General features: G+C 41.0%; 2 protein-coding genes across 3 annotated transcripts in view; one reads left to right on the forward strand and one right to left on the reverse strand.

The window, feature by feature from the left end:
• LOC136439911 (alpha-N-acetylneuraminide alpha-2,8-sialyltransferase-like) lies at positions 1-6,973 on the forward strand. Its single transcript, XM_066435578.1, has 7 exons — positions 1-306; positions 1,636-1,851; positions 2,827-2,968; positions 3,231-3,343; positions 3,707-3,799; positions 4,127-4,374; positions 5,515-6,973. The coding sequence occupies exons 1-7, from the start codon at positions 77-79 to the stop codon at positions 5,796-5,798; spliced, it is 1,326 nt and encodes a 441-aa protein (XP_066291675.1). The 5' UTR covers positions 1-76; the 3' UTR covers positions 5,799-6,973.
• LOC136439909 (sodium-independent sulfate anion transporter-like) overlaps positions 6,713-20,428 on the reverse strand; it is a 24,072-nt gene continuing 10,356 nt past the window's right edge. The window contains exons 8-19 of one of the 2 annotated variants that reach the window (XM_066435575.1): positions 14,353-14,425; positions 13,853-13,903; positions 13,324-13,384; positions 13,122-13,177; positions 12,007-12,147; positions 11,003-11,058; positions 10,734-10,805; positions 10,085-10,184; positions 8,503-8,570; positions 8,215-8,280; positions 7,901-7,988; positions 6,713-7,785 (exon numbers count right to left, since the gene is read on the reverse strand). In XM_066435575.1, the coding sequence (XP_066291672.1) occupies positions 7,730-7,785; positions 7,901-7,988; positions 8,215-8,280; positions 8,503-8,570; positions 10,085-10,184; positions 10,734-10,805; positions 11,003-11,058; positions 12,007-12,147; positions 13,122-13,177; positions 13,324-13,384; positions 13,853-13,903; positions 14,353-14,425 (888 nt within the window). In that variant the 3' untranslated portion in view covers positions 6,713-7,729. Of the gene's footprint in view, positions 7,789-7,900; positions 7,989-8,214; positions 8,281-8,502; positions 8,571-10,084; positions 10,185-10,733; positions 10,806-11,002; positions 11,059-12,006; positions 12,148-13,121; positions 13,178-13,323; positions 13,385-13,852; positions 13,904-14,352; positions 14,426-20,428 lie in introns of both variants that reach the window. The other variant, XM_066435574.1, reaches the window with a different exon arrangement.

Genomic DNA, 20,428 nt, shown 5'->3' on the forward strand with positions numbered 1-20,428 from the left:
GACAGAGACAACGTATAGGTGGCCATTGTGGAGGACTCCTGGGAACTGGTGTAATAGTTTCTGAACAGGTTCTGCGATGAAGGCAAGTCGCGATTTCAAATCTAGGTTCTTTGTAGCCATAATTATATTGGCTTTCAACCAGTTGTTACTAATTTCCATTATCATGTCGAAGCCTGGTTCGGATTCCTGTGAGGAATTGGACAACATTCGCGCTGCAGTGGAGAGGAAGGATCCTGTGGTCCGGGAGGCGGGCCCTATCGAGAAGGAACGCATGGTGCGAGAAGCGGGTCCTATCGACATCTTAGGGTATGTCCCGATCTATATCAGCATTGCTATTCGAGGGTGTCTATAAGTTTCCCCGCCATGCACTTTCCTGGCCCCGTCAGATCATTTTCCCGTCAGTGCGCAAGTTTCCCCGTCAAGTGTGTGGCGTAGAAAATGTGCATAAACAGTGTATTTTTTTCTCGTTCTAAACTGGTACCTACATGAGCAGTATTTAGTAAGAAAAGTCAGAAGGAAAGATACACTTTTAAGAGAGTTTGAAGGGGACGTAACGTTAGATGAAGTTTTGTTGGCATTTTTGTCGGCGGAATGGACCGTCATTCGCGACAAGTCGGCACCAAACCTACCGTACAAGTCACCGTACTTGCTCAGCACATAAGTGTGTTTGGGGCTCGATGATAATTTTATCGATCCTACGTACAGCATGAAATAAGAATTTCAGAAACAAAACTCAGTCCATGCGTTATTCTATTCCCGCAAGTATTCGTGAGTATTTACCAGAGATTTGAATCTATTCGGTGATAATTTAAACAGAAAAATGGTAAAAGGACAAGTAACATTACACGAGGAATGTATAGCCTAGAGCCACAAGACGATAAGTTTTAGAAATATTATTATGACAAAAAGTGTTTATCACGTTAAAAGAAGTGAGGAAACTTGGAGTATTGACTTCTGTCACAACACTAATGAAGTAATGTTAAATCGTTTTCAATTTGTTTACTACTAAGACAGATCAAATGACTGTTGAGTTGTCTTCGTAACTTTCAATGCAGTTACGTATACAGTGATCAGCAAGACAATGAATGCTGAGTGTTTGTGAGTGGTAGTCTTTTGTCTGATGAGGATTTGTGGTATACGTACTTCATATAGGCTTTTGGCAGTAATTCTAGGTTTTGAAAGAAAGTATTTTTCAGAGTTGAATATTCATGTACATACTGTACTCACTCCTTGAGTCGAGTTTCTGTTGCGTTGGTAACTCAAAACTAAAATTGTTGTTGCCTCTATTGTTGTTTGAAAACGGCAAAGCCTCGGGGGTTAATACCTACCGTTTCATAACAACAACTTTGGAATCTGTATATACTAATCTCCAAGCAGATCTATAGGTTGCATAAAGACCGTATCAAACTGGCAGAGGAAGTACGTTTCGCAACCCTTGGATTGCATTACAAGCTCCTTCTTCCAGTTGGATACGGTCTTTGCAATCCATTGGGTCTGGTTGGAGACTATATATAGGGTCAGAAAGTAATGTGGCTGTTTGACAGACTTTGGGTAACCATGAAATGTTTCACAGAACGCTTAGAACTGTTATGTCGGTTGCTGTTTGTCAGTCACACAAATATTGTACGCTTATAGGTTTGATGACACAGCATTTGAAGATAACCCTAACAAGAAAGACCAGCAGGCACAAAAGAAGGCAAACTACCCACGGATAGACGACGATATTCCTGACGCACAAAAAGATAGGAATATCGAAGTGCCACAACAAAATCCACAGAACTTACCCGGCGAACTACCGCAAGGTTCTGTGGACTGGAATGGCTTCAACAGGACGGAGATAAAAAACTTCAGGTAACATACCAGGAGAAGTGATTTTCTCAGACCTGTGATAGAAACAGTGGTAAGATAGAAGCTACTTAAACTAGAGGCAAGATCTTTCATGACGTATGCAATATTGCTATTAAGACTTTTTGGCTGACACTGTGATATTTAGTAATATGTCTCTACAATTTTTCTACCAAAACACAGTTTTTAGCTAATACACCCTCTTCCAATTGTCAACATTACATAACACAGAAGTCATGAAAATAAAGCACTGTATTGTAGTTTGACATGGAAACTTTTTGAAGTATGGAAATGTAATACAGATTATTATCTCCATGAAAAAAAGACCTTTTCATGAGGATATTGTTTTGCGTGCGTTTGCGTGTGTGTTATCCTGTGTGAATGTTTGTGTCACCAGACGCTTAAAATCAGCATAACTGAATAACGTGTAGATGGATTGTAATGATATTTGGTATGTGGGTAGGTGCTGGGAAGAGAAAGGTCAAGTTTAATTTTGGGCCCCCTGGTATGTGTCACTGGAACTGCAATGGCGTATTTGTAAAAATTTTCCAAGGAGAATAACGGAAGAAAGGAAAGACAGATTTTTATGTCATTTGGTACGCAGGTGGGTTGAACAGAGATGTACAAACTGACGTGCTAATTATGCAAATTGGGACTGAATTTGCATAATTAATGAGGCATATCTACTCCTCCATTGTAGGTATATGCTTTGAGGTCGCACCTGTCAAATCTGTTGGTCTCTTATCTAGGTCAAGCATTCCCCAGGTCCCAACAGCTGGTGGTCAAACAACAAATGGGTACACTACCAAACCTGTGTACTTGTTTCTATTATGTGGATACCCTCTGACACATAAAACAAAACAACCAGCAGCAACAAAATATAACTAGGGCAAATAAAATGCATCATATATAAAAAAAATTTCATGGAGATTTTGGGTCTTCGGACTCTTGTTACTAAAGCATTGGTTTTCCAATATGCAGGAAAATGGTGCTTAACCAGACCAGAGTGTCGACGCACCTCTACACCTCCCAGAAGAACGTGCCTCTGCACTCCGGACTGACGTTTTTCCAGTCCAATCTGACGGTCAAGATCATGCGAGGGACATTCCAGTATTTACCCCGTGTAAGGATACGGGCAATTTTTTGGGGACAAGTATCCATACATTGACGGCAAAGATTTTCTCTACTTGTCCCAATAATGCTGCGTTGTCATAGATCAAGAAATTCTATATAACGTTACTGTTGTACTAGTAATGCCCTTCCGCAGATCCTAAGCGCTGCTATTTTTGTCTGTGGGGCAGCAAAGCAGTTTGGGTAAAGGGATGAAGTCTTTCATCTCTGACTGACTTGTTCTTTTCTCCTTTTTTCCTTTTTTTTCTTTGCAGCATGTCTATTTTCCCAGAAAACCGTACCAGACGTGCAGTGTGGTTGGGAACGGGGGGATTCTGACGGGAAGTGGATGTGGGAACGAGATTAACTCTGCAGATCACGTGTTTAGGTGAGATACACCGAATCTTTTGAAATTCCACACCCTTTCCATAGTGTCCTGGACATACTAGAAAACAGCATTCATGGACTGCAAATTTAGCCATAGCTCCTCGTGCAGATCATCACAATTCATAATATTGGGTGTAATTTTGTCTGAAAAACATAAAATATTGTTGGGATGGTCTTCTGTCCTTGATCTAAATGATAAATTGATGAAATGTCACTTCAGCAATCCTAGACAAACTGACCTTATTTCTGTCATACCTAGATATCAAACTATGTCCTGTTCATAACTGTCCAACTTCAATGAACACACGACTCATTTCTAAAAATCATCCACTTCATGTCAACATTCTCCCTTATTTGCATACAGACTGAACCTGCCACCAATGCAAGGAAGGTTTACTGAAGATGTAGGGAATAAGACCAACTTTGTCACACTGAATCCCTCTGTACTGCAAAATGGGTAAGTGAATAGTTGTTTTGGTCTGGGGTGTATTGAAACAAGGCAAATAATGATTCTTCCAATAAATCACGTTGCCTTTAAGACAATAGATTGTCACATGTACATGTAGTACTGATTTATAACCAATTTCTCATACACCACATACATTAACTGTAACGTTATATATGGTAGATTTATATCAACTATATACATGCTGCCCTGTGTGTCCTGTATATATATTTAGCAACCAAGTAGTGTTGGTATCAGAAAAAAGCTGCATTCCTCATGATACGATATCAAATATACACCAAAAGATGACTAAATCATTTTTCCTTTTTCTGGTTACAGATATGGTCTGCTTTTGGAGCAGGAAAACGTGAGTGCTTTCGTGCAAGCAGTGGCGATGTATCCCGCCAACGCTGTCATCTATACTCACCCGTTTGACCACAGACGGTACAGAAAGCCGGTGTACCGGGCACACAAGGCGATGAGAGACTCTGAACAGGTGGTGCGGTGGTCGCATCCGGACTTCTTACGTGCAGCGGACAGTTTCTGGAAGAAAGTGTTCCACCTGACAGAGCCGCGCATTACCTCAGGTGAGAAAGCTGGAAATCAAAAACCAGTCTAACAGACCAGAATATATGACCGACCTTTAAGTTATGGCTGCCCAAAGAAAAGCATGTTAAGATACACTGAAACAAGGCTTCATAAAAGTACTAACCCAAACTTCAATCTCAAAATTTTTTCTACACTGAAAAGTCACAAGGGTTTAGTTAATAACCATGCAAAGAAAACAGAGGGTTGTACAGCTCAAACTCCGAAGAAAGCTGTCAGTTTCAAGGAAACCCTACCTTTTGACCACAGATCTCTGATGTATCCCTCCGCATGACCCAACAACTCACATCTATCCTTACGCCAACTGAAATGGCAAACTAAACAAATTTCAAACAAAATGGGAAAGCTAAGACCCTACCTGTTCCCTCTAACCAAAAAGTCTCCAGATTGGACAAAAAATTTCAAGGAAAAGAAAGGTCTTAAAGATTTCAAGTATGGACTAAAAAGGTATTCAAATGTTTTGCACTCTACTGAGCAATGCAACTTTTGGGTCACCCCTATACCCCGGGTGTAACACTGGTGCAGGAAAGGTTCATAAATTGGACAGCAGAATAAAATCCTTCTATTTGCTAAATCATGCTTTGTCTGGATCATAATTTGTTTGGATCATGTTGGAAGACTGTACTCCATATTCCTTTGTAAAACTGAAGACACATAACCTCTATTAATATCAATCCGCCGTATTACATAAACCTGAAAAACAGTGGGTTTGAGAGATCGCTAGTGCAGCACGCCAAAGGTATGTGCAGTTTAGATATACAGGAGTGCATTGTACTGGGATATGTTGGGTCGGAGATCTGCTTGGACGCATCTTTTCAGGGTGGCAGAATTATGTACCCTAGTGGAATTACTAAAAATGCAGAAATGTTCGCGGTGGTTATATGTTTGCGGTTTTCGCGGCGACCGTTTCACAGCGAACATAAAACCACCGCGAACATTTTTGTCCAATACTGTAGGAGCATGTGACTATAGCGCTGCGGCAAACTAAAAACCACCGCGAACACTCCATTTTCCACTTAGTGCGGAATAAAAACCACGCGAACTTAAATGCATTTACAGTATGTTAGTATATACCTAATGGAATCGAAACTAAAACTGATATTGTTTCACTTTCTTTCCAGGTCTCCTTGTGACGACCATCGCTCTCGCCATGTGTGAGGAGACCCATCTCTACGGCTTCTGGCCCTACAGAACAGCCCAAGATGGCAGGGTTCTAGCCTATCACTACTTCGAGCGACCCATCTCCAGTAAACACCAACTAGTCTGGGATGAGGCAGAGATGTTTAGACTGGGGGTTTTGAACAACAGGCATCACAAGATGGGGGACGAATTTACTGTCCTTAAGTCCCTGCACAAGAAGGGTATTTTACGTCTTCATGTGGACAAGTGTGAGGAAAGATCTTGACAATTGAAGAAAACAGAATGAAGATTTTTTTTCCAGTTTCTATATAAAGATGTTATATATGTGAGTGGTTTTGAACAACAGACATCACAAGATGGGGGACGAATTTACAGTCCTTAAGTCCCTGCACAAGAAGGGTGTTTTACGTCTTCACGTGGAGAAGTGTGAAGAAAGATCTTGACAATTGAAGAAGAATGAAGATTTTTTCCCCAGTTTCTAAGATAAAGATGTTATATATGTAAGTGATTTTGAACAACAGGCATCACAAGATGGGGGACGAATTTACTGTCCTTAAGTCCCTGCACAAGAAGGGCGTTTTACGTCTTCACGTGGAGAAGTGTGAAGAAAGATCTTGACAATTGAAGAAGAATGAAGATTTTTTCCCCAGTTTCTAAGATAAAGATGTTATATATGTAAGTGATTTTGAACAACAGGCATCACAAGATGGGGGACGAATTTACAGTTCTCAGGTCCCTGCACAAGAAGGGTGTTTTACGTCTTCATGTGGAGAAGTGTGAGGAAAGATCTTGACAATTGAAGAAGACAGAATGAAGATTTTTTTCCAGTTTCTAAGAAGGGTATCCTTGTCAGAGCTGCACCGTCTTTCGGAAGAGACGAAAAATGGGGGTCCCGTGTTCGAGGAGGTGCCTCGAGCGTGTTACAACAGCCTCATTACTCATATGGGTACCTCCTGGCTGTAATAATACAACCTGGTGAATAAAGATGTTACATATGTGAGAGGTTTCCCAGTGATTTTAAAATGGTTATGGTTGAAAGCTGTATAATTCCTTAAATTATTGCTCTTTTCTTTATTTCCATGTAACTATTTCAAAATGTTATTATATATTTTAATTAAGCTGATAACCAAGGATAATATGCATATCAGCGAAAGAGGACAATCATAAAATGCATATGACTAGGTATTGGCAAGAATTTTGTTTAATTCGACAATTCTTTACAGTCTTCAACATAACCATGTTTTTCATATGTGTACATGTATGTGTACTTGAGAAGTACCAGTACTGTAATTGCCACTGCCATATATTTTGAGAATATAATGTCATGTATTTATCAGCAATATCTTGGTGTCATTATGGCTTGCTTATCCTCTAGATCTGTTGTTATGTAAGTCACTGACATAATTTAAAACATATACAATAAAATTATACTTCAATCTAGTTTGCTCAGTACATGAATACAACATCTTTTGAGTGTCCCGAACAAAACAGCCTATATGGAAGGCCAGCAGATAAATCAGAGGCAACAAAAATTGAGCTAAGAAATGGGAAACATACAGAATTCACTGTACAAAATTTGCCTGACATCTAGAAAATAGAAGATATGGTTTGATAAACAGTTTAGCAGGAAATAACCACATATCACAATCTGGGATTATCTTTAAGTTAGCATTTTCAAGATGTCTTCAATTTCGAGAATTTGACCATTCAAGATCTGTTCTTTGATTGACACTGCAAATTTCAAAACAATAGTCAATTTCAAGTCCACTGATTTATTTAGTAATACTGGACACAAAATAACCCTGATACTGTACTTAGTAGTACAAATGTAGTACAAATGTAGTACAAATGTAGTAGTAGTATCCAACATTTGACTATACTGCTGTGGGGAACCCTGACACGGGTGGGCAGCAGTCGGCTAGTCTTTACACAGTGTTTCTGGTTTAGTCCAGGAAGCTCTGTCCAACGAGTCCAACACACTCTCTATACTATGACCCTTAAAATTTACATACAGGAATCCTTTCCCTAATTTTTCACAAAATATCAACATTCTTATTGTACATTTGTCATTTTCTAAATTAGTAATATTTTATCCCCAACGATCAATAAACAAAACATGAAGAAAGTGTCTTCATGTGTGATTATTATACAATAGGTGATGCCATTTGTTCCCTCCTTCTACTGCCCCCTATCATGTCAGTGCTGCACTGCATTCAGCAGGGGAGTGAAAGGGTTTGTTTCTGGGTCCCCATCTTCTGCAACAAGACAAAGAATCTATAAAACAAGCTGAAAACAAACAAAAGACGGACACAACATTAACCAATCAAAATAAACAATACATAGCAAAGATATAAAAGATGTACAGACCATAGATACAGCTGGCGGCCTCATTGGCTGTTGCATAGCACCTGAAACCTGGCAGGTCAGCAGCTGTTAGCACCTCTTGTAGGTGCGGCTGCAGAAAATAAAAGGAACCAATGAGGACTATTGTCATACGAATGCAACCAATATTAGCATCTCCCCCCCCAAAAAACCCAATCCATTCACAAATTTTCATGCGTAAACTTTTTATACTAATCTAAGAAAAAAACTCTTAAGAAACTTAAAGTTGAAAGGGTGGGTTAAGTTTTATTGATCATCGTTATTAATCAAATGGATATGCTAAAAAAAACACTAATTACCTTAAGTGCAGCAAAGATGAGAGGCACACGCATTCTGTTGAATTCTTCCAACACTTCTTTTATACCCTGCAAAAGGACAAAACTGGACAATTAGACAGTCATGTAATGTATTCTGTAAGGGTTTTCACTTTACAAGTATAGGAGATATTGCTTTGGTGTATATTGTGTGACTTTTTATGAAAAAGGCCACTGAAGAATACCAGAAGCATCTTGGCATTGTACATGAAGCAACAGTTACTGTAAAGTTTAAATGCCCCCCTCCCACTGTGTATGCTGTCTTGTCCTCACCTGTATTGTAGTGTAGTCTATACTGGCCATGTGAGAACAGTCCAGTACCACTGGTCTGTAGGGCTTCTCTGTATGGAATAGAATTTGTAACAAATTTGAGAAAAGGAAATTCAACACCAACAAGAGTGTGGCTAAACCAAACCAAACAAAACAAAACAAAACACAAACTTGAAATTAATTTCATGACTTTTTTTTCAACAATGTCATGTTCTACATTATGCTCTGTTATACAGTAAGTTTCTCACCTAGTGCCCTGTCATACAGTAAGGTTCTCACCTTTGAGTGCCCTATCATACAGTAAGGTTCTCACCTTTGAGTGCCCTGTCATACAGTAAGGTTCTCACCTTTGAGTGCCCTATCATACAGTAAGGTTCTCACCTTTGAGTGCCCTGTCATACAGTAAGGTTCTCACCTTTGAGTGCCCTATCATACAGTAAGGTTCTCACCTTTGAGTGCCCTGTCATACAGTAAGGTTCTCACCTTTGAGTGCCCTGTCATACAGTAAGGTTCTCACCTTTGAGTGCCCTGTCATACAGTAAGGTACTCACCTTTGAGTGCCCTGTCATACAGTAAGGTTCTCACCTTTGAGTGCCCTGTCATACAGTAATTATAATTAAGGTACTCACCTTTGAGTGCCCTGTCATACAGTAAGGTTCTCACCTTTGAGTGCCCTGTCATACAGTAAGGTTCTCACCTTTGAGTGCTCTGTCATACAGTAAGGTTCTCATCTTTGAGTGCCCTGTCATACAGTAAGGTTCTCACCTTTGAGTGCCCTATCATATAGTAAGGTTCTCACCTTTGAGTGCCCTATCATACAGTAAGGTTCTCACCTTTGAGTGCCCTATCATATAGTAAGGTTCTCACCTTTGAGTGCCCTATCATACAGTAAGGTTCTCACCTTTGAGTGCCCTATCATATATATATAGTAAGGTTCTCACCTTTGAGTGCCCTATCATACAGTAAGGTTCTCACCTTTGAGTGCCCTGTCATAAGTAAGGTTCTCACCTTTGAGTGCCCTATCATACAGTAAGGTTCTTACCTTTGAGTGCCCTGTCATACAGTAAGGTTCTCACCTTTAAGTGCCCTGTCATACAGTAAGGTTCTCACCTTTGAGTACTCTGTCATACAGTAAGGTTCTCACCTTTGGGTGCCCTGCCATAAGTAAGGTTCTCACCTTTGAGTGCCCTGTCATACAGTAAGGTTCTCACCTTTAAGTGCCCTGTCATACAGTAAGGTTCTCACCTTTGAGTGCCCTGTCATACAGTAAGGTTCTCACCTTTGAGTGCCCTATCATACAGTAAGGTTCTCACCTTTGAGTGCCCTGTCATACAGTAAGGTTCTCACCTTTGAGTGCCCTATCATACAGTAAGGTTCTCACCTTTGAGTGCCCTGTCATACAGTAAGGTTCTCACCTTTGAGTGCCCTGTCATACAGTAAGGTTCTCACCTTTGAGTGCCCTGTCATGCAGTAAGGTTCTCACTTTTGAGTGCCCTGTCATGCAGTAAGGTTCTCACCTTTGAGTGCCCTGTCATACAGTAAGGTTCTCACCTTTGAGTGCCCTGTCATACAGTAAGGTTCTCACCTTTGAGTGCCCTGTCATATAGTAAGGTTCTAATGAAGTCCACACCAGGGTAGTGGAGACCTCTGTCTGGCTGAAGTATTAACACATCCTTGTTGTCCACCTGTGGGTCAAAGGCAGAAAAAAATAAATGTAACTTTAGATTTGATAAGATACAGACAATATTGGAAAACCTAATAGAATCAAAGAGATTATTTTTTTTTACTTCATTGTTAACCTTTAGTGTACTGGCAACCCATTCTCTATTGGTTATAGAGTTAGTTAGCAGGGAGAAAGTTAAACAAGTGTACCAAAAGTATGAAATAGAACAAAATGTTTTACATTTCCATTGTGGCAAATTCCCCTAGCTCTCTTCAACCAGCACAATGAACAGTGAACCACGTCCTAAGGACTGCGACTCTTTCCTGTAACGTGAGCAACAACTCCCAATCTCTCTGTCCAGAGGTAGGGTCGTTAACCCCCACCCACCTTAAAGCTGTTTTGGTGGAGACGGCGCCAAAACCGTCTACAGAGGCTGAAGAGCAGGGCCCCTACGCGAGCGAGCCAACGACAAATCGAGCGATAGGGGTCCTGCTTTAATGAGGGTGGTTAACCCCATGCTACAAGACATGTGCACATCGCACTGCAAGAACTCACGCAACGAACCACTTACGAGAATTCCAGGTCTGGCCTGGGGGAAGAGGAGGATCATCGCAGACACGCCCACTCCTGCTAGGATCCCCCACTGGAGTGGCAAATAAATCAACAAACCCTATCGTCAGACATGTATACAACTTTCTATTTCTGATATACATAGAATAAGAGACTGAGAGACTTTTGCCAATATCTTAACAATAGATTAAAGCAGAAGTCTTGACTGTTGGCATGATGAAACTTTACACATCGATCATACTACACATATGTTAAAATAAAAATCCTCACCTCAATCCCTATAAAAGTGCCAAAGAAAGTACAGACTAGAGGAAGAAGGTCCATTTCTGTAAAACCAAATAAGAACAGTCATGTTATCCATGTAGCAAGTGGAGCACAATAGTTCAACCTTCTCCAATAATGTTATTATGTTATTTGGTGCAGTTTGTTTGTTTGTCTGTCTGTCGGTTAAAGTTCCTTCCGCACTAGATGGTGCATAGGGCGGCGCCCATGTTCGTTTCATTAGCCCTTGGGCCACACAATTTTGTTCCATCACTACAGCAGGGGGCTAGTCCAGAGGGCTGTCTGTCTGTATACAGCATAAATTGAGAAGTAGTGGATGGGTCTTTCTGATATTTTGTATGAAGGTAGGGATTGGGAAAACAAATGTCAAATTTGGTGATGGGCCTCCTAGCAGATTTCAGCTGTACTGCAGTGAAACTTCCAGTTTTAACACCTCATTTTCTGGACATGCTTTGGGCATGATTTTTAGTGGTAAATAGCTCTTGGGGCACAGAGTAAGAGGTGTATGTTTGGGCTCCCTAGGGCTAGTTTCAGACTTTGAAAGAGAGTAACTCAAGAAGGGGATGAAGAATTGTCATGCCTTTTGGTAGATAGCTTTTAAAAGTGTGACAGAGAAGACAGATGCTACATATGGTATTTACAGGTTCATTGTACCAGGAAAAGTCCCCTAGCTAGTGTCTTACGCTGAAGGGCGGTTATACGGGCTATATACTGTAATTCACTTTATCTTCACGGTAGCAAAATTTCACGGTGTAAGGAAAATGGACATTTTCACTGAATTTTAACTTCACAATTCCGGCAAGTGATTTATAGATGTGTAAAGGAATCATAAATAATAACACTTTTTTTCACGGTGATGATAAATTCACGGTACAGAGGGCACCGTGAAAACCTTGAACTTAAAGTTAGTGAAAGAAACAAGAATTACAGTAGATACAGATACGGAAGTGATGCTTGACACAATGGATTATTAAAGCTATTCATGTTCGTACTTTGCAGCCTCCAGAGCTTGACCAGTACCCTGATGTCCACCATGGTCAGCACAGCAGAGATAATGACAGCGGCCAGCGCTGCCTGGGGAATGTAGTGGAAGGACGGGGTCAGCACGCCGAGGGACAGCAGCACCACAGCAGCTGGGAGGGACAGCACACATCGTAATATAAGGGACCATCCAAAAACCAGTTTATTTGTGAATGTACACTGTGTCATACTATGCTGAGAGTGTAATACACTGCAATACACTGAATCAAATTTATCTCTCAAGTGTCTTAAAAGAATCCTAAACTCCAGAAGGCGGTGTTATTTTCTACTAGATTATGTATCAATCAATACATAATCAGCCGATTTTGTACAGAATCCCGCTTGTGGTGAATTACACAAGGTGTGTTTTTTAAAACAATATGATACTCACTAAACCCCTGCAGACCCTACCAGAGTGTATTCCCTATGCGTAAACATATATTTTTAAACGTGGATATTTTCGGCGTAAATGAGGGTGGTTAAGCACAATAAGAAGGCCAATTGTTAATAAGATATAAAAGAACACATTATCATAGTAAGACGATTTTTCTTAACCACTCTGACATTGTTTTTATAATCTAACTTTTGTCAGGCATTATCAGGCACATTGTAAAAAACACATATAGGCTGAGGGCCACCTGGGGAATTTGGTAGAATACTGAATGCTTTTGGAAGCGCACGAGACTAGTGGGTACTTTATCGTATACTATAAAAAATATTCATTTCTACTTCCTAAAATTACAATCCATTGGAAAATAACTCCCCTCTCTGGAGTTTAGGACTCCTTTAAGTGTCATACCTATAAAAATGGTGGCATCAAATGAGCACGAGACCGAGAGTTCACAGATTCAATTCCTTGAATTCCAGCCAAGACATTGTGTCCTTGGGGAAGGCACTTAACATGACTTTCCTCACTCCACCCAGGTGTAAAAATGGGTACCTGACTTCAGTTGGGGAGGTAAAAATAAAATGCGGTGGAAGGGGAGGAAGGGACTCACTGCCCCTACAGCCTCAAAAAGGCTATGGGACTACCTTGCCTACCTATAAACATATATATATGATTTGCATTCCTGACTATTTTGCTGACCTGTAACAAGACCCCCGGCAGGTGTCTTCACCCCACTGTGAGAGTTCACTGCAGTTCTGAAAAGAAAAAACAAGACAACTTTTCAACATCTCCAAACAATATTTCATACTGGTATCTATATACATTTTGTATTCTCCACTTGTTATCTACTTTTCAATTAAAAACATCGCCAAAAAAAAGATAGACCGCCGCCTCTTCTTACCTGGAGAAACTGCCTGTGATTGGATAAGAAGAAACAAAGGAACTGACGATGTTTCCCATACCTGAAGAACAATGGAGGATTCAATCAGTTCAGAATCAGCAAACTCTTTAGTTATAAGTGGGAAATACGTGCATGTGTATATGTGTGTGTGTGTGCATGTGTATATGTGTGTGTGTGTGTGTGTGCGTGCATGTGTATATGTGTGTGCGTGCATGTGTATATATGTGTGTGTGCGTGTGTGTGTGTGTGCGCGTATATGTGTGTGTGTGTGTGTGTGCGTGCATTGTGTATATGTGTGTGTGTGCGTGCATGTGTATATATGTGTGTGTGTGTGTGTGTGTGTGTGCGTGTGTGTGTCCGTGCATGTTTGAAGTAAAATGACGCCTCCTCTAGTGATTCTATTCACTTCCAAAATAAAACAAAATAAAACCATCATATTTCAACAGACAGGAACCAAGTCATAGTCTTAAAATACTTTCTTTATAACATATGAATTAAATAACTTATAAACTATAAGAACAAAACTTACCGATGGCCAAAAGTTCTTGGTTTGCATCAACCCTGTAGTTATTCTGACGAGCTAAACAAACGAGAGAAACATACTCATGAATACTGTAATCCGTAAACCTGTCAGCATAGCTTGGGTAAGGCCAAACCAATTTTTTTTGTTGCTTCTCGGAATAGCCTGTACTGTTAATTTTGTTATTGAAATAATAGTAATGGACCAAAGAAAGGGTTGCATTTGCAAAAAATGAGGCATACAAAGCTGAAACTTGAATAATCCTCTTATTCTTTTTTTATGTAAACCCTTGTCTTCACCCCAGACTATTTGCCAAAATTTTTTTTTTTTTTTGCCCTGTAGCTCCAATTTTTTACTGAAAATATCTGAGAAGCAACAAATCATATTGGTGTGGCCTAAGCCTACAAATAATCTGGGAAGGTACTCAGTTAAGAAGACTCTTCAAATCACTTTTGCTTTGCAGTGTATTGCCTTGTGTCAAGCTCTGAGAATTGCATGATAGAACTTACCAAAGGCTTTTCCAATGGCTATGCACTCCAAGAAACCTATCAAAGGCACCACAGCAAGGCCCGCACCAAGACCCTTGTGAGAAAAAAGGAGGGATCCCTCATTAGCCTGTTTATCTTCATTAGAATCTCTCTCTCTCTCTCTCTATCCAGTTTTACGTCTTTTGTTCCCCATCATCTGGGGGTTAGACGTGCTTACACATGGATGGGGGAGCCCCAGAACTCTTCATCAAGTGCAAGTCTTTTTTTGTAGCAAGAGTTTTTACGGCTGGATGCCCTTCCTAACGCCAACCCAAACCCTATTGCTGGGCATAGGATCTGGGAAATACGATGTTAAGTGCCTTTCCCAAGGGCACAACGTCTGGGTGCATGTCCGGACATGTCTGGGTACTCCACTGGGGATTGAACCTGGGTCTTATTGGTTCATAGCCGGATGCTCTGCCACTGTGCTACACAGACGCCACACAGAATAAATAACTAATTAAACCACATTAGGTTTCATAATACAATGCTAAACTTTCTTCCAACACTAAGGTATTCACGGATCTAATTTTCGACGACCACTGTCGCCTTCTTCAGGATCAATAATGACCAATCACTGCCGAACGTAAACTCGCGAGAGTTACAGACACCTGACTTTATTGACACGTGTCATTACGGATACGTGACGACAGCAATTGGTCAAACGTGCCAGGAAGTTTAGGTTTCATGCATTCATGTAGAGTCTAAACTCTAATGACACTTTTTTGCTTTGACTATTTGGATTTCATAAGATCATTGAGGCTATGGAATTTGAGTAATACTGTACATGTATCTAAGAACTGGATGCAGATCTACTTGATGAAATGTAGAATAAGAGATGCATATTCAACCTTATCTAGTTACAGATGTTTGTTTTCTAACTAGATGATTGTACATGATTTGTACGCTTAGTGAATCAGGAAGATTGTTTCAGAACATGCCTTAGGGGTTAAATATGATTACTGATTCAAATATAAAACTCTATTAACCCTCTTGCTGAAGCAGGCTTTAGGTTGCCTACATCTGTACAACACTGGAAAATTTCTATTGTGCCAAACTGATATGTGTCAACAGTGCCCCCAAACTACCTGAAATACATCTGCAGCCTTTTTGGCGACGCCTCAGGGGCGGAGCCTATTGTATAGTACTGCTTTCGGATTGCCAAATATTCTAGGATTTCCGCAAACGTATTCCCTAGGGAATTACTTTTTGGCAACGCCTTGCGGGTACGGCCTTTTCATAGCGGGGTCGAATTCTACTGGTTAGGGCATAGAAAAGGCGCTAGTTTGTATTCATTTTTGCAGCTGTTTATCGATGTTTGAAATAAACGTTCCGGATGTCGCAAAAATATAGATCCATATGTCACAGCTGTTCCTCAATGTCAGGATTTTTGCCCAAACGACCAATATGTGCTGCTTTTGATTGATTTGTTTGTTCTTAGAAGCTTTGCTTCTATAAATGAAAAAAAATAATAATATGCTTCACATGTAACCAACGGATGAATCCGAGTTCTTTCAGCTGCAGCTTGGAGGATTGAAAGATGAAGAAAGGACACAGCGACAAGGCTTCCGTACACTGGACACGGGGAACTTTTAAGACGGACTGACTGGCTATGTCATGAAACTGGCTATGCTAAAATCAGTCTCAACTGTGGTTCTCTGCACCGTGAACTTATCATCACTGTGATAAATCTGTCTTTATTTCTTATGATTCCTTCACACATCTGTTCCGTTAATCACTTGTCGCCACCATGAAGTTAGAGTTCAGTGAAAATGTCCATTTTTCTTACGCCGTGAAATTCTACTACCGTCAAGATAAGGCCACACCAACTTAATCTTATGGATGACATCCGCGCACGCATTGATTTTCGCCTGTTGTCAAAAAAAAAATCACCTCCTCCAAGGCTACACAGAACTCCGGAACTTGCCGACTTAGATTGCTGCAAAAGGCTAGCATTGTGCCGGCTTATCGGAAAACTGGGGGCGTATGTGGATTGGTATGCCATCGATGTTGGCTAGGGGGATTTTGCGTTTGCACAGTTGTACGAGAGGATCGCGGCGGCCAGCGAGTATCATCCAGACAATTTCAAACACGACCTATCCAGAGTGGCTCTCACACGTTTCTTTTGCAACAATGAGAGACATGGGAGAGGAATTGAGGGATTGGCAGAGGGATTTGTGAGCGTAAAACATGGAATGCTTAATATGGAGTTCAATGCCATGTATGTTGAAACTGCCCTTATTGGTGTATATGAGTATTCTCATCACAGTCATATATCATCCACAGTCCTTGGAGCCAAATACCTTCTAATAGTCTGCTATGATGAACAAGACAACCTACATGTACCTCCTACAAATAAATGTGTGTTCTGTGGTTCAATTCGCAATACCAGCTTTGTACTAGTAGCCCTGTGGTTTAGCAGCATTTTTTTTCAGGATTTTTCTTTTTTTCGCCCGCGCGCATTAGTTTTGGGGTCTCCAGAGGATGTCATCCATAAAATCAAGATGGTGTGGCCTAAAGTGAATTACAGTGTTAGCGTGGGTACCTTAGCCTGGGTGCCAGACCACCGCGTTCCTGGCGCTAATCCTTCGGCCGGGGAAGCAACTCACGCCGCCGCCACAGTTAGCACACGGCCCACTAATTAGCTCATACGCGAGATAGAAATCAGAGTTCGGCTGCCAAGCGTTCCCGGGTGCCAACTCTATGCCTACTGTACTAGGTCTTCCCCGCCCAAAAGGGGTTATCAATGCATTGCGCGAAAGGTCTGGTATCCAGGCTACGGGCGCCTAGACCCCAGCTCAGAAGAAGCATTGAAAGCCTTTTTTGGTGTTTTTTTGGCGACGTATCAGGGGCGGAGCCTATTGTATAGTACAGCTTTCGGATTGCCAAATATTCTAGGATTTTCGTGAACGTATTCCCTAGGGAATAACCTTTTGGCAACACCTTGCGGGTACGGCATATGTATAGCGGGGTCGAATTCTATTGGTTAGGGCATAGAAAAGGCGCTAGTTTGTATTCACTGTTATAGTGGCAATCCTGGGGTGGCTATGACAAGTCAGACTTCACACTTGTAGAATTTGTTGTCAAAAACTACCTTTCTCCATCTTTTTGTCTTCTGGACAACCGGGAGATAGTGGTATGGTTGCGAGCGGTCAAATGGAATGAATCAATAGCTCTGGCTCGGGGGTGTTTCCCCGGAGAATAGCTGTATAGAAGTTCTTGTAATTCTGTTAGATGAGGATAAGTTTTCTCGGTCAGAATTTTTATCTCCATGAAAAATAGAATATTGTTTTGGGTGTGTCTCTGCGTCTGTCTATTCGTCTGTCCGTTTGTCTGTCTGTTTGTTTGTGTTTCCGGACTACTGTAGTCAGCATAACTCAAGAACCTCCTGTTGGATTACGATGATATTTGGTATGTGGGCAGGTGTTATGAAGCCGAAATTCAAGGTCGATTTTGGGCCCCCTGGTATGTGACCTTGGTACTGCAGCAGAAATTCCATTTTTGTATCTCTTGACCTGGACGTGCTGTGGTCTTGATTTTTTGGTGGCAGATAGCTTGTGGTGTAATGAAGACGTGGTGTGGGGTTGGGCCCCCTAGCAGCTTACTCTGGAACTGCAGGGGCGTTATCGTGAAAATCTTCTAAGGAGAATAACTGAACAAAGGAACAACGGATTTCCATGATATTCAGTATACAGGTAGCTTAGACAGAGATGTACACAATGAAAATTATGTTAATACGGACTTGAATTGCATAGCTAATGAGGAAAATCTATATTTTGCAATGTTTTCCATTATCAGACTTAAGTACATGTAACATCTGCTGGATACAAAAAGCTCTACACATTTCATATTCTCTTTAAGCCTCGCTGCATGCAAATCTAGGGAACATTTTCTCATGTCAAACCCTTGTAACGTACACTTTATATCACCATTTGTGCTCATTTGTTACATAATCCATCCAAGCGATCTGAAGCGGTACTACAGACAACACTCTTAAAGGATTTGTTTTCCAACCATCGGAAATTCAAGGTTCAATGCCAAATATGACAAAATTACGTTACATGTAATGCTACCGACGTCATTTCAGAATAAAGCTTTCTTCAAATGTGACGGTATTATCGATCCTTTGATATTGATTCAGTACCATCCTCTGTGGACAGTAGTGCCGAGTTGCCATAACGGTTACGACATTTGGCTCAGAGCCCAGAGGTCCAGGGTCTGACTCCCCTGATATGCCACCGATGTTGTGCCCTTGGGAAGGCACTTTACATCACAGTGCTTTCTTCTGTAGTTTCATAATTTTTTGGCCAAGAACATTAAAAAACACAAAACAACGTCTCAACTCGTTCATCACGACTCTTACACGACCGATCCCTCTCGTACACCTCGGCGTTACCCTCACAAATACCCTTTTCTGATCAAACGATATCGACATCATCTCTACCAAGGCTAGACGATCTTCTGGATTGCTATGTGCTATAAGGAAGACGATATCGAAAGACCTACTTCTCACACTTTACCCAACCATGACAAGCCCAAACCTGGAGTATGCTAGCCTCCGTTGCAGGCTTTCCCACTAGCCATTTTACAACTTATCGGGTCCAGTTTTTTTTAAATATTTTGGCTGGGGGTCGTATCTGTCGTAACAGCGGTTACAGGATGTCAAGCAGATACGGGGCGTCTTTTTGATACGGCCCTAGCCAAAAAACTGGATCCGATAAGTTTAAAAATCGCTTATGGGAAAGCCTGCATCGGAGGCTAGAGTATACAGACATTGTCTGGTCTGGTCTTAACTGAAAACACAAATGCCTTCAAGTGGTAGATGTTGCGATCGTATGACGCATTTCTTTGCAGCGGCTGGCGTGGACAGTCCACCACTGGAGGTAACGTTATCAATTTTAGAATCTATTGAATGTATTCCTTTATAAAATATAATAGTTTTATTGAGAGTTACTACGCTTGTGGAAGGATTGACATAACAGGTGAATATCACCTATTCAAGGTGAGAACTCGGAGCAGGCTGTAAGGTTTGATCCACTCACACCTTTACTCTTTTCGATAATTGCGGTGGGGTCTTTAATGTACCCGAGGTGTGGCTCTTTGGTTGAATTTGTTCAGATCGACAATTAACTTAACAATATACAAAGATACAAGTGCAGCTACTTTCCTGTGGTCCTTATCAACAAACATACTCGTAACTTGGCAAAACTGGTAAATACAGTCATTGAAATAGGTCACGGATGTGTGAGACAACGTTATACAGAGGTGGTCGGCTGTGTCAGCTGATTGAACATTGGGCTGTGCCGGGAGGTCGGTAATGGGTTGGGCGGTAGTTGGGAGTAGGTCGCTAGTGGCCAGGGTGTGTTTGGGGGTCAAATTAATCTAAAACTGGTCAGACTGCTCCGGACCTATCGCCTCGGTTGGCTGGTGGTCGGGAGCCATGTTTTGCTATGTGTAACTGGGGCTTAACAGAAATACTCCTAACTTTCCCACGGTTCATTTGCATTTTGCTGCCAGCACAGTTATATGTTCCTCTTCTTACAACGTCGTTCAGATATCCCCTGATATATGTAGACCATCTGCAGATGCATAGTTGCTCCCTAAATGTAGAGATTATCTGTGTTTGTGCGATGGACATTTTCAGCATATTTGTCGTTATGGGACACGCTTTTGCCTTTTTGGCAACATTCTGGGGCGATGTCTTGCAACCGACATCCGTATGAACCTTTACAGGAATGCGTTACCAGCTCCATTGAAATGTGGATATATAAACGACAAGTCAACGTCATTTTTACATGCATAATTCTTAGAATAATAATGACTAGTTAGTATTTTTCGGTCTATCTTTCTTTTACATGGAACTGAAAGTAATTTTTATTACATATTTATTATTATATTATTTTATATATTAGACACAAGGGGACAAAAAGTCTGGGAAGAAGTCGTTGCATAATGACTCACACCAAAATTTGCATATCTTCGTTCCCCAATAGATAAAAGCAAAAGATGGAAGATGCCAGCAGCATCTATGGACAACACGGAACAAAACATACTGGGG

Source organism: Branchiostoma lanceolatum, chromosome 8 (genome assembly GCF_035083965.1).
Source record: "Branchiostoma lanceolatum isolate klBraLanc5 chromosome 8, klBraLanc5.hap2, whole genome shotgun sequence".
Lineage (NCBI taxonomy): Eukaryota > Metazoa > Chordata > Leptocardii > Amphioxiformes > Branchiostomatidae > Branchiostoma > Branchiostoma lanceolatum.